This window comes from Corvus cornix, chromosome Z, assembly GCF_000738735.6.
Source record: "Corvus cornix cornix isolate S_Up_H32 chromosome Z, ASM73873v5, whole genome shotgun sequence".
Classification (NCBI taxonomy): Eukaryota; Metazoa; Chordata; class Aves; order Passeriformes; family Corvidae; genus Corvus; species Corvus cornix.
In genome coordinates this window covers 15005342-15019790 of record NC_046357.1, presented here as the reverse complement: position 1 = coordinate 15019790, position 14449 = coordinate 15005342, and the positions used below count along the sequence as shown (strand labels likewise).

Here is a 14449-nt window from a genome sequence, read left to right as displayed (position 1 = left end):
AAGAGAACTCCTTTTCCTTGTTTATTTCTGGTCTTCTTGGGAGTCTTTTAGCTGTGAACAGTCTGGGGTTGCACAGCTCACCCAACGCACAGGTTAGGGGAAAAAAAAGAGAGGAGAAGAAAGGAAAAAAACCCCTTTCTTTTGGAGCCGTGTTCTTTTGTCTTGCATAGAGCTGGATCTTATTTCCTGACTTAAGCTCCTTTACTTTGTTGACTCTCAGGTTGTGAGTCCCATGGCTGGAAATACTTTTTCTCTGTGTGTAAGTTGCAGCCTCCTTATTCTCTTGGCAGATATGATTATCTGAGGTTGGATTTTTAAATGTTTGCATCGTGACTTGCTTAGTCCTGTGTGAAAGCATCATTTCGTTCAGGGAGTGCAGGAGAACATATGACCTGTGAGCTGAAACAAGGAGGTTTCCGATTACAGGTAACCATTTCTTCCAGGTGCATTTCAAGTGTTCAGGTACTTATCACTTCTAATTAGTCCACTGAAGATCTGCAGAGAAACAGAACATCACTCTATGAAGGCACTCCTAAATAGGAACATAAGAACATGGTTTGAATTCCTAAATATGAATCCCCACATTTGCAGTCTGTTGTGTTTTCCATCACACCATGAGATCCCAGTTGACCTGCAGGTGGTGGCCCTTGTTTCATGCCTGTTGGAAATGAAATACTTTCAAATAAATGGGTGACTCTGTAATAGGACCTCTCTGCTTAGGGGACTAAAGAGTCTTTGCATTTGGGCACGAGCAAAACTCCCAAGTGTTCATACAGAGGTTCATGTTACTCTGTCATTTGTGCATTTCATACAAGGGCTTTCAATTTATAACATCTTCATTATGACAACATTCATGTTAAGCAGTGACCTGTAGTAAGAGGAGCTCTCCAATAACTCGTTGGAGTTTGAAAAAAATAAAACATTTGTCTTCAAGACTGCCTTTTGAATGAGGAGTTGCACTGAACAGGCTCTTCAGGTTCCAGTCCTAGCTGTTCAATGAAATTGCATAGTCTGTCTGTGTCTGTATGACTTATCCTGGCATCTTGGTCACTGGAGGTGCTTGAGTGAGTTTCTGTATGCATTTGCCTGCATGCAGTGTGGTCTATTACCCTTTCCACAGAATATAATACAAATACTTTTTCTGGTGTTCCTGGAAAGTAATTTCATGCTGTTCTTTTCTCTTCCCCCACTTCAGGGCCAAGATGAGGCTGATCCATCGAAACCACCCTGGCTCAAAGGAGGGTAAGTGGTATTTTGAGACCTTTTATCCCTGTATTTATGATTACAGTGTACTTCAGAGGTGTGCAGTTCAGTCCAAGTAAAAATAGCATTTCTGATGTTTCTAATGAAGTAATCAAGTGGCCAGACTTCACTGAGGGCCAGGCTGCTGCTATATTTCAGTCTCTTCTTAAGCAGCTGTAGGTGGACAGCTCTTCCAGACCTGTGGTTAAGAACAACGCTATAGTTGCAATGTATAATCTGTAATGTGTTGGTGGCAAGTGCTTATGGCAGCAGTATTAAATAATTGCTACTGAGTACCTCAGAGTGGTCTGGATGAAATCTTCTCTTTTGGATCAGTCATTGGTGGCAGCAGAGGGGGGGAAGAGAAGCTCTGGAAGTGCTGTGTCTTTTGCTCTTAGAAGAAGAAGATAGGTTTGGGGAAGTCTTCTGTATTTTAAATGATTCCTTGTAGTAGCTAAAACTGCCCTAACTCTAGAAGTTATTGCAATTTGTATTTTTAAAGCAGTGCTCCTCATGCCTGTTTTGCACAGATGAGAGTGATTCTTGTGAATGAGTCGTGCATTCTCTTCACAACACACTACTTGCAGCAAATGAAGCAGACAAATTCTGACTGTAATTTCGGCATGACACTCCATGATAATAGGTGCCACCACGGCAGCTTCCCTGAGATCCTCTGGCAGGAAAAAGGCAGTGACACATTTTACAGGTTATGTGCCTGGTACCACGATCAGGATGATTTGGTTTGGTGGTGGGGCACCCATGAGGAGCTATCAGTCAGCAGCAGCAAGATTTGCCCTGAAATCTTGGCTAGAGGTTTGCTTGCTACGTGCTTAAGTTAATTCTCATACTATTGAAGGAAGCTTCCCTAATAAAACATGAAGTTAAATTGGAAGCTTCGGTATATGGCTGTCTGCTTTTGGAGTCATTTTTCTGTGGTGTTGATGTTCCCTCGAAGCATCACCTGTGGATGCCTGGAGCTGCCTAGCAACCCCCTGCTTTTCCCAAGGACCCTGGGACTTAGCGAGCGGGCTGCTGGAGAACTGGCAATTTGCAGGAGCAGGAGACAGTGATTTATTGTAACTATAAACAGCACCTTCCTTTAACAAGGAGACAATGTACTCAGTTTATTGGTTCATGCACACAAAATGATTTCTTAGTCTGAAAGGTGGATACACCTACAGTCCTGAAATCCTTAAATACGTGTTATGTCGATTTGAGGCATTGTTTGCTCTAGTCTGTAATTTTTTTTTTCCTCTATGCAAGATATAACTAAACAGTCTGGCTAATGTAGTTTTGACAAAAGTTTGTCATGCTCACTGTATCCCCTGTGCAAGGGATTCCCAGAGAAGGTGGTTGTGGGTGGTAAACCTTTAATTCCACCCTTAGCCATATTTTGGCTTATTAGCTTCGAAGTATATGAAAGCATTTATGTTTGGAGTTGTTCTTTTAATGTGAAGATTAGAGCTGTGTTTCTTTGAAGGAAGTAGTTGTCCTCTGTCATTGCAAATCACCTTAGCTTTCTTAGATTGTCAAGATCTAATGGAGGCTTCTGTGTGATACAACTTGTATTAAAAGAAGAATACATGCTTCAAGCAATTTTCATTAATAGTATAAGGCAACAGTAGCTCCCTGTCTGTAATCATGGATTTTGGAGAGATCACTTTAAAAAAAAAAAGGTACAATTGGTATTATGGATCAGTCTCTGGGTGTAGTATCTGTATCTTTTATTTATTAGTGCAAATCACCTTCTCATACAGAAATGCTATTCACTCCTCCATACAGCTCTCCATAATAATGCTATAAATATTACATCCACTGCAGAGGAGAGTTACCTTATTACATAGAAAGCCACACTGTGCATATTTGAGGCACTGTCAATTCTTTCTGTGCAAACACAGTAATTTTATTAAACGAGGTAGTAGTTGTGCTTGAATAAAGAGGCTGAGGTGGCTGAAAACACAACACTTTAGAAAACTGGGAATTGTTGTTGAATTTTTTTTAAATTAATATTAACAAGCTAAAAGCAGGTCATCTGGGTGTATAACTATGTAGGTACTAGGACACCTTTCTTCAGTGATGAATGCAAGCACCTTTCAAATATGTTTGTCATCCTGGCTTACCACTGGTTCTCTCATAAACCTCAATCTATCAAAAGTATTTTGCAACAAATCAAGTTGTAACTAGACATGTTTCTCAAACACAATCATTTATATAGGCTCATCTTGAATTTATAAAGCATGCAATTTTTATGTTCTTTTTCTTTCCTGGGAAATGTCAGAGTATCACAGTTTCCTTTCAATTAAATTAGAGAAAAAATACTTTGAAATCATGTAGGAAAAGACTTAGCAGGAGCATTGACTCTGGAACTTTTCTTGTTCATTTACTTGATCATTTTGTTGCATCTTTTCAGGTTGTAGTCTCTCCCTTTCTATTTTGTATATGCTTTCATAATTCAAGTGATTCACACAAATCCCTGACCCAAAGCTTATCAGTAAGCTGTGTTGTAGTTTAAGTAATCCTGGGATTCTTTGCATCATCTGAGTAGTCTGCCATGACACCTATTTTACCCCAAAACAGTACCACCAGTATCAGAAAGGTTTTATAACATAAGGGCAGCAGACAAATCTGGGAATAAAAATGTATTTATTTCTTGATGTGGGTGAGTTTTTTCTATAATAAGGAGGGATTTTTGCAGTGTGACTTGGTCAAAAAGTTTTTCTGGAGTTCTCTGTTTGAAATGGTGATAGCCTCTGGTAAAAAACACAGTTGTGGCCTCACTGTGAGGATTTCCAGTGATGGAAAACTGCACTGTTGGAAAACTGCGAAGCTGACATGGCTCTTGCAGTTACACCTTCCCACCAGGCTTGTTCAGCCAGCAGCAGCTGTCAGCTCAGCCATGGCTCGGACACATCACCCTCCTACGCCCCGTCAAAAAAGCCAATTTTACTATTACAATTCTGTCACATGTTTCTGTAATAATGGACTGTTTTCCTCTTTGGCACAGCCTTGTGCTAGGCTGTGTTGTGACATCCTTGTCCATCCTCAAGCTGTAGTATAGGTTTGGTCACGTTGGACGTTTTATTGTTTGTTTTTTTTACATTTGGCTGTATTTAAGGGGGCTTGAGTAGGCCCTGCTTTCTGATGGTTTTAGATTGCCTTTTGTCATTTATTAACCCCACAATTTTTCATGGCGTATGCAAATTTGTAGTGGCAGTTTGATTTCGTAGATTGTTTTGAAAGGTAGGTCCACGTGTGGTTTTTATGGCTGTAGGAACAGTTTGTCCCATACTCCTTTTTCCTGTAATGTTCCTGCAAAGCATTTTGACAGGGTATGTTGTACCAAATCAACAAAATACCCAGGTTGAAATTGCCAGCCAGTTTATCAAATGCCAAAATGTGTTAGGCAGAGTGGTAGGGAGTGAAGGCAAATCGCTAAGGATGGAGAGGCAGTCTCTGTAATCAAGAAAAAGGCCTCGGGAACCATATTCCTAATGTTAGCAAGACCTGAGGGCAGAGTAGAGATGGGCAAGGTGAGAGAGACACTGAGAGGTGCTGTGGATCTTGCCTACTGGACTGGGTGTTTGTTGCAGGGAGGAAGCCACAGCAGAGAGGTGTATGCTCAGTTTCCAGCTTTAGGAAACAGCATTATCTAAAGTCCTTAGAAATGAATGCATTTACTGAGGGCCTTTAAGCTGGATTAATAGACTTTCCTCAAGTACAGGGTTACATCCATGTGGTGTTGCCAGTGAGTGGCGGGATCCAGGTATAATTATCCAGCCTGGTCTCGTCAGGAGGGAAGCAGGTTATAGTGTTTTATTTCATCAGGCTGTGACTGTTGCTAGGGTAATGGCCTTTTTGCTCCATTGTCACTTCTGCCAGCAAATGCCATCTCTTGTGTGTACAGGTCTACATGGCTTGAAATGCTGAGTACCGTGAATAGTCTCTTTTATAGAATTAAAAATAATATATTTTTTCCTTCGATATAAGGTTTTTCCTAGTAATTATATGGACCTCAAGGGCCAGTATTAAGTGTGTTCTAGACTTGAATCAGAAGATGGGTAGCAGCATCCTGCCCCTGGGCTGATCCTCTTTGAGTGCTCCCTCCTAGCCACCAACGCCAGGCAGGAATGTCTGGATTGTTGTGTGTGAAGATAAACACTTAATTGTTTTTAGCATTAACTTTACACCTTCTTAAGTATAATCTTCTGGCTGTTTTTCTTCCTGCAGTAAAGCATCTCCTTCTTCACCCCTCTCAACCCTAAATTAATAATTTTTTTTCCCTCCTGAATTTCCAGGCCTGCCGGTGGCCTCTATGGCATCGATAGCATGCCTGATCTACGCAAAAAAAAGCCAATTCCACTTGTCAGTGATCTGGTAAGAGATTTGTTTGTTTCTCTTCTGCCACACAGCATTTATGCAGCTGGCTTTACTTTTTGAATACATGGGCACATTCACTGTCACTTCAAGCATTTTGTTAAATTAATTCTTACGCTAAAGAGTTAGGAATAGTGCTTGAAAAATCTCAGTGAGAATGAGTTTTTGGTTTTGTAGACAATTTCAATCATTTGACAGAAACAGGGTATTTTTCATGTTCTTTATCCTTTTTATTCTACACAAAATATTTGATTGTTTTTAGGCCTGCATCATTTTTAAATGTTTTGCTAAAAATCACATAGTTTAGGGGAAGTTATAATGTCCATGTGAGGTTTGGCAGCTTACCAGAAGATTGGAATTACAGAGGATAGATAAACGAGCATATGTGCTTGGATTTTAAAATATATTTGCAATATTGCCAGTAGACTTCTGCACTGAAGGAAGCATGAGAACCAAGTGAGTAATGAGGACAACTTTCATATGCTTGTATGAGATGGTGAAATGAGGCTTCTGCAGGACAAATGGTTTTCTGTTGGCTGTATTCAGTACACGTAGTGATTTCATACTTGAGAGAAATGCTGTAACAGCTGAAAGACCGAAGTTTCTATATCCTGTAATTCATGTGAAAAGATGCATACAATTTTGTCTGCCAGCTTATGCATGGGCAGCTTGGTATGTGTCTAGCTAACTGCTTGTATCTTAAATCTTTGCAATAATGGCATTAACTTGTGTTACTTCCCTTGAATGCATTCATTCTCTCTCTTCACAGGCCATGGTAAGTCGAGGTGAAGACTATCCACCAAGTCTTCCCCAGAAAAAAAAAAAATCCCTTACTTACCTTATTTCCTCCTTTACTTCTTTGCTTTTTGTTTTGAATCTGCACTATTGCAGTGAATGCATATCCAGCACTCTGTCCTGCTCCATCACTGTTGGAATGAACTTTTTCAGTCTCTGTTGAAACAGCATAAAGCAGAACATAAATGGTACAAAACTGATAGAGTTGGATGATTTCATAGCAAATGCTGCTACTTTTAAAGACCCTTCTCTGCCTTCATGTTACTGGAGTGGCTGCAGAAATTCCTTGTATGCCACTGTGAGGTGCTGCAAAGACCACTGCCCTGTGCTGTCCACAGCTGCAGAGCAGTGTTGGCATGGTGTGAAAGGCAGTTCTTTGAGGGGAAAATGTAGTTCATTGTGTTCAGTGATGGCTGATGAATGTGATACACTGTCACATTCAAACCTCTGCTCCCAACTCACTCCCCTTTCTTTTATCCTTGTTACTTGCAACTCTTTACTGTCACATTTTGGGGTGTTTTATGTGTTGTAAAGCTGATGAAGTAATCTCCTTTTGGATATAAGTGGAGTTCGATATAGAAAAGTGAGTCTGTTGTAGTCACCTTAGACAGTAGAAGGGTTACTGTCGCTACCGTAATGTAGAAGTGGAGATGGGAACCCAGGTTTTCATTTCTTTCAGAGAAACAGATAGAAATTTCCTAGAGTGAGACTGGTTATGGACAGATGGAAATAAGTTGGAGACCTTTCAGGGTATTCATTTGACTCCTCTTGAGATATGAGCAGTCATTTTTAAGAAACCAATTTAAATGCAGTAGATGGTTGGTTTAGTGTCAGGCGTGACAGGGTCCCTTTGCTCACATCTCTGGACGTAATGCCATTGCACTTGTAAATATTGGTGGTGAGTAAAAAATTTTTTTCCTCCCTAGTCACTGGTTCAGTCCCGAAAAGCCGGAATTACCTCAGCAATGGCCACTAGAACATCTCTCAAAGATGAAGAGCTGGTAAGTAGGAGGGTTGCTTGGCTTCTCTTAATTCTTAGTAAGCAAATTAAACAGATTTGGCTCTCTGAGGTGCAGAGCCAGCTTCACAGATGTCTAGAAATATAGATGCAAAGCTTCCTGTATCATTTGTTTATAGAAACTAAACACGTAAAAATAATATTTAATGTATCAATATAATTCTGAAAAATGTAGAAACACAGAATCACAGAATATCAGAATCACAGTTGGAAAGGCACCCATCAGGATCACTGAGTTCAACTCCTGGTCCTGCACAGGACACCCCAGGAGTCACATCATCTGCTTCATGCCATTGTCCAAACTCTTCTTGATCTCAGTAATCCTACCATTTCTGTCTGTGCTATCTGCCATAAGGGACAATGTGTGAAACTTGTTTTATTCAAGATATTTCCCACTCACAAACATTAATTGTTGTCTTCCGATTTTTTAAATGACTAGGGAGATGTTTTTGGAAGGCGAGGGGCTGTGTGTCCTCTGATACAGCATGTAAATACCTGATAGGTTTGTCCACCTCAAATGTGTAGCTTTATTGCACTGGTCATGCCTTTTCCTGTAAAACTCTTGTGTCAACCAGCAAAAATAGGCTCAGTCACCTTCCTGGATGTTGGTTTACATGTGCTCTTGCCTTTCAGAAATCTCATGTCTATAAGAAGACCTTGCAAGCCTTAATTTACCCCATCTCTTGTACAACCCCACACAACTTCGAAGTGTGGACAGCCACAACTCCGACCTACTGCTACGAATGTGAGGGGCTGCTGTGGGGCATCGCACGGCAGGGAATGCGCTGCGGGGAGTGCGGGGTCAAGTGCCACGAGAAGTGCCAAGACTTGCTCAACGCTGACTGCCTGCAGAGTGAGTAGTGGCCAGTGGAGTGTGGCTGTTCCAGAAATTGTTGCCAGAGCCTTCCTAAATGTATTGTTGATATCTAAGGGATCAGTGAAGCTGCAGTGATTAAAGTGACTGTGTGTTTTCTGAAAAGGTGCCATTGGGCTAAACCTGCCCCCTATGGGCGCAGACAGCTCCACTGATGCAGAAGAACTTTGCAGCATTGTGCTTGATGTCCTTTAAAAGAAGGTTTAATTCTTGACTTTTTCACATCCGTTTGTTGGTTTTCATTGATTTTTTGTTTGTTGGTTTGGTTTTTTTGTTTTGTTTGCTCTCTTTGTAGTCAGCTTAGGTTGTGTATTTGCCAACATATCCTGCATTGAAGCATGGGTTGGGTGAAGAGAGTATGAGGCTGAATATTCTGACATTTGTTCTGTCCCTCCTGTCCTGTATTGCAGTCAGATTGCTTGTTCCAACCATCAGTCTGTGCCACTGTTTAAAGCTTTTTAAAGCAACACTAGGTTCCTGCTTAGGGAATAGAGTCCCTGGATTTACCTTGGATTATCTGTACCAACAGCAGCTAGGGAAGGCATTTTGTCTTTTCAACAGTAGGCCTGCTTGGCTGAATCACTTTAGAGACCTAGAAGTGAGTTAGCAGAGATGGTGAGTCACATACAAAGGTGTTGTTCGAGTATATGGGCAGTATTTCGTCTTCCTGCTAACACTTCTGATTATTTTGTTGGGGTTTTTTTCTGCAGTGTAAAAGACTAAGTCATCTCATCAAGGAACTCTGTGGCTTTGGAGAATAAATGACGCCTTACACAAACTATGGAGAAGTTTAAAAGGAATTTGATTAAAAGGGGGAAAAAAAGAGCAAAAAGTATTCATTTAGGCATCTGCCTTGGTCCAGTTATTTTTATTTGCTTGTAAAACCATTTCTTAATTTGGTCTCACATTTATATTCCTGCTTGAGAGTAAACTATCGGAGTCTAAATGGAATATAAATTTCTTCCATGTGTGTTAAATTTTGCGTAGGAAGGTGGGGCTGTTTCTGTTCCCTCTTACTTTTCTTGTCATTGTGACTCGATGGACTAAGTCTAAGGAATCAGAAAAGTTTGTGAAGTATGAACAGACCTATTGCAGGTTCCTGTCAGCAATTACAGGAATATAAAAAGTTAAATCTTGTGTCTGCCTTAGGCTGCGGTTGTTCAGGATAGCCAGGCTGATTTGGCAAGGGATACCAACAGGGAGTCATAGGTAATTTGTTTTTTCTTACTGCTTTTCTTAACACCCCAAATGGATATTGTTCATACTTGTATTTTTGATGTGTGCAGGTCTTCAATTTGTCATAGTTAGATCTAGGGCTGTTTGCAATGGCTTATTTGTAAGACACATCTACCTGATCCTGGCCAAACACCTCTGTCCCTCATGTGCTTAGTGGTTCCAGATTTGTCTTTGAGGGTTGGGAGGTGAGTTTATAGCGTTTGAACTGTTGCATCATTGGCACCTTGGCTTTGTTGGGACTTTTTTGTGACTAAGCAAAGAACTGTGATGTTGCATTTGGTCCAGGAGAACGTAGTTCAGTCATAGCTGAGTTTTCTGTCACAGTCTGATGCACGGGGTCAGTTCCTGAGAATAACTTTTTTATTTCTGGAGTTCACCAGAACTCTCTGCTAACTGGTAATTTTCAGTATTTGAGGTGAACAGTTGTGCATCCAAGCTTGATTCAGATGCATACACCCATGATGCTGTAATGTTGCAAGGGAGTTGTGATGTCTCAGTGAGGGGGAAATCTGTGGAGAGCAGAGGAAGATTAGGTTTACACTAGCAGCAGACGGGGAACAGGCACAAAGCTGTTGTACAGAGCAGTGGTCCTGAAATTGAAAACAATAGGGAAAAACCTCTATATTAAAGAAATAGCTAATGACTAAGAGGAAATATGTTCTTGCAGAGGAGGGCTGTCGCTATCCATGTTCAAAAAGGGAGACTTCAGATGGGAATGAGTACTGGAGAGAGTTCAATAGTAATGGGAAAAATATGAGAATGTCTCAAGAGAGGATGATAGGAGATTGTTGTCTTTCAAAAGACAGGCTTGGCAGTCTGGAACAGGAGGACAGGAATTATGCCGGTTCAAAAAAATACAAACAGCTGTACTAGGTCTGTCCTAACAGACTGTTTCTAAAGGGATGCTGTGGAGCCCAAGGCAGAGGTGTAAGGCACATGCATATAGTGCACCTGCTATGACTCTGGCTTACTCTTACAGCTTACAGATATCCATGGCTTAAAGCCTTTCTGGGCAGCAGTAGATACTGTTTCATAGCTGGCAGCGGTGGCTCTGTGAATTGGTTTAATCCTTGTTTGAACCTGTTTATGCTTGCACCATGTTGGAGAAGAGGGAGGTAAGCAACAGAGAGAAAGATGATCTTTTCAAGCTTACTGTTTACAAAAGAGAAAATGGGCTGGAGTTGCTGTGAGAAAATTAAAGGTGGAAGTAGAAGACAACTTCAGTGATTCAGACTCCCTGAGAGCAGGGAGTCTCTGGAGCTGAGACTCCGAAGAATAACCATGGAGGAAGGTTTTCTTATCTCCAGTTGTAATTACATAATCTTATGCAGTGGGCTGTGGGATGTGATGATGGCAATACTATGTGTTTTTCCATAGAAGAAACAACTGGAAATTACTTTTCATATATGGCAAAGCATTAAGTAAGAACTTGTTGTTTTATTCGGGGGCTGCAGATGTTTTCACATTTTCTTTCAAAATGTAAACTCAGGGTACTTTGTCATGCAGAATTACAGAAACAGAGAGAAAACAACTGGGATTACACCAGGCTTAAAATTAGTGTGAAGCATGTAGAAAGGTAAAACCCAACCAAACAAAAATTTTACTTACTGAGTTACTTGTAAGCTGTCCAGAATCAAGGAAGATAGACTGTGTGCATGATTTGCAGGGTTACCCACTATAAATCTGGAAGGTATCATTAGCTGGGGTGGAGATGTAGAGGAAACTGAAGATGGTAATTGAAAAGACAGAGAAAACAGAGAATAGTCCTGGGAGATGGAGAAGGGGGTGAATGTGCCTCTAGCATGGGAAAATAATTATCAATACTAGAAATGTATTGAAAGGCAATTTCAGGCAACTGTGTTCTTTGCTTCGGTTTGTTCATGCTAAAATCCTTCTAACTGGAATCCATCAAGCCGGAGGAAAATTGAGAAGTTTAATTTCTTTTTATACGTATGTTTGAAGAACATAATCTGTGGTTGAGGAATGAGAAACAGGGTGTCTGGGGGACAAACAACAGTTTAGAGATCCCATAAATTCAACACTGAACTTTCTTGTATACTGAACTCAGTACGGATTTTTTCTTAACAGAAGCTTTATTGTTGCTGTCGGCAAAAAACCCAAAACATTCTCAGGACATATCTTCACTTAGGTCTATTTAGGGCTTCCAGAAAATGTTACAATGGCGTAAAATGAATTTTCAGACCGGTAACAAATACAATTCTATTGATTATACCTTGATGCCTCAGGATATATATTCACTTGAATCTGTGTAAGTCTTCCAGAAAACATTGCATTGGAGTAAAATGAATTTTCAGACTGGTCACAAATACTTTCCCATTGCTTACGCCTTAAAATTTTGGTAGACACCTGGGGTTTTATTCCTTAGAATCAGAATGTGCTGTTTATCCATCTTCTGTTCTTCATACCTTTCTGGGGAAAATAATTCTCCAAGTCTTTTAGAATTAAGTTTGGTTATCTCTTCTGAGGGTATTTGTCTTTGTGTTTTTAAGAAACTTATTATCTGATACACTCAACAAATTTACCACCAGTGTGGGACTGCACTAGTGAAATACTCAAATTCAACAATGCTTTGTTGCAATTTGAATCAAAACTCATTTGCAGACTGCTTCAGCAGGGTTATTCCATGAATTGGTGGTGTCTGAAGTGCAGTAAACTGGAATCAGTTGTAGTATGTGCACTGCAGCCTCCTGGTTTATAGTACTGTAGGTACTTATGATGCCTTTTCCTGGTTTTAAAATCAAGAGTCATACACGGTTAGAAGGGGAAAAGGGATTTTACCTTGGTATTTATTTTAAGGATCCTTAGGTACACTACGTCCAGGTCATATGCACAGAAATGCACCCCACAGTGCATCTGGTATATACAGAAGATCTGGTATAACATTATAGGTTTTACTAATCAGCAGATCTATCAAAAATTCCCCAATGAGAGGCTCAAGTGAGACCCCCTCCCCAAGGAGCCTTCCCCTGGATGGTTCTATCTTAGTTTACAGAATGTGTTCTGGAGAGGACCCTGGGGTCTGGGGCACACTGATCCCTACCTATGAAGCTTCTAAAATGTTTAGTCTCTCAGCTTGACAAACAAGTCCAAGAATGTAGGCAAAAAGCACTAAGAATACAGAGGTTGTAAAAGGGTATAACAGGGGTATAAAATAAAAAGCAAAAAATCTTCATGGCATCACTTAGAAGTTATTATTCTGATGATAGAGCACTTACCTTTTTATCATAAGCTCATAAATACTTGCTCAAGGGACAGTACTCTCTTTTTAGCTGACTGCTATTCTTGATTGTAGTAGAAATCTCTGCTGAGTGGGTACCTTTCCTTTCTTACTTGACTGAGAGTGGACAGAGGATGTTCTTTAACATCCCCATGGCACACAAAGCTTTTGGAAACTGAGCTTTTATCTCTTGCCTTGAGCATTGGTGTAGTACTAAATAAATTACAGTGGGCTTAGCAATTCTGATATCAAAGAAAGAGTAAATCTGGGGATGGATGTGTAGGAGACCAAGGAACAAATGCAGAGAAGTAATTACCAAGAGGGTGGAAGGGAAGGACATTATGTGAGCCAGAGCCTAGTAAGAGGCCTGCACAGTTGAGGGCTAGCCTTTTTGTTCAAAGCATTTTGACTCGGGACTGTGAGGCACTTGTGTTTGTTGCTTTTTGGATGAGAAACTTGCATGTGTTGTACTCTGAGTTCAGAGGCTACAGTCCTGAGACCGAGTCAGTGAGTGGGGGGCTAGTCAGACCAATTAAGTCATGTACTAACCATCTTGGCTTCTGAGTTGAATGATAGTTAAGACACTATGGTGATGAATAGTTGTTTGCTCCCAGAGTCCTATGTAGGAAAATATTTGCACAGAAGGAAGAAGGATACCTTTATTTGAAACTTGAATATCTATTTTAAGTTTCAGGAATATATAATTTCTAAGCATTATCCGCCTACTGAACAGCTGCCTTCTATCCTGACAGTGTTGCTTTCTTGAATTCTTCTTCTTAAAGCACGGAATAACAGCACTGGTGGTGTACTAATAGCTGTTATCAGTACAATTCCCAATATAGATACATTCGCTTTCTGTTTCCAGTCATAAATTGACTAATAATTCAGTCCTAGAGAGGAAGAAAGAAAGCCCAGAACCTGTACACATTACTTGTGCCTTTCTATTGCCATTCACAGGACTTGAAAAGCTGATGCACTCATCAAAAACCTCTTTGCAGCTTGAAGAAACACAATCCCAGTCCAAGAGCAGGAAAAGCACCCTCTGTCATTCAGTATAACAATATGTTTTGTGTTTAAAACACCTACATCATAGTTAATTAGTCCCCCAATGGTTGTTTTGGAAACCCTTTTGGTTTTGTACCAAGAAGCAGGTGTCAAATTTAAGAAAGAGTGTGTTGTTGAGACAGCAGAATAGACATTGTCTGTTCTTTGTTAGTCTGTACTGTTAAATAAGGTGTCTATCTGATACTGGCTTTTGCCCTGCAGTTCGGGCGCAATCTCTGCAGGGAGAGAGGAATGTTTTCCAGGGAAGGAATAATGGAGCTACCTGGGCAAATTACCTGGGCAGAGTGGGGAAGCAGCGTGGATACAGGTGGGGGGTTTCCTCTGGAGTCACAAGGCAGAGCCAAGCCTTGGAGGTGACTGGAGAGCTCTAGGGGTCTAGGGGTCAGGGTGCCCTGGACTGCTGCTAGGCTTGTAGAGGGATAAATCAAGGTCTCTGGAGGTTGTGGGGATGTTAAACATGTTTTAATTAGAATTCCTCCATTTGTCCAAATTTGCATTCTAAAGCCTCATTTGATCCTCCTGCAATGCTTGCATTAAGGAGAGATTTAATTTGGTTCTTAATTTCCTTAAAGTCAGAAAGGTCAGGGCAGAGTCGGTTTCTTTGGAT

At 40.6% G+C, this 14449-nt stretch overlaps 1 protein-coding gene across 5 annotated transcripts in view; it reads left to right on the top strand.

Moving 5' to 3' along the window:
* UNC13B (unc-13 homolog B) overlaps positions 1-14449 on the top strand; it is a 208246-nt gene that overhangs the window by 122016 nt on the left and 71781 nt on the right. For 4 of the 5 annotated variants that reach the window (XM_039566772.1, XM_039566769.1, XM_039566768.1 and 1 more), the window contains 4 exons: positions 1196-1242; positions 5538-5616; positions 7338-7412; positions 8063-8282. In XM_039566772.1, the coding sequence (XP_039422706.1) occupies positions 1196-1242; positions 5538-5616; positions 7338-7412; positions 8063-8282 (421 nt within the window). Of the gene's footprint in view, positions 1-1195; positions 1243-5537; positions 5617-6385; positions 6392-7337; positions 7413-8062; positions 8283-14449 lie in introns of all 5 variants that reach the window. The other variant, XM_039566771.1, reaches the window with a different exon arrangement.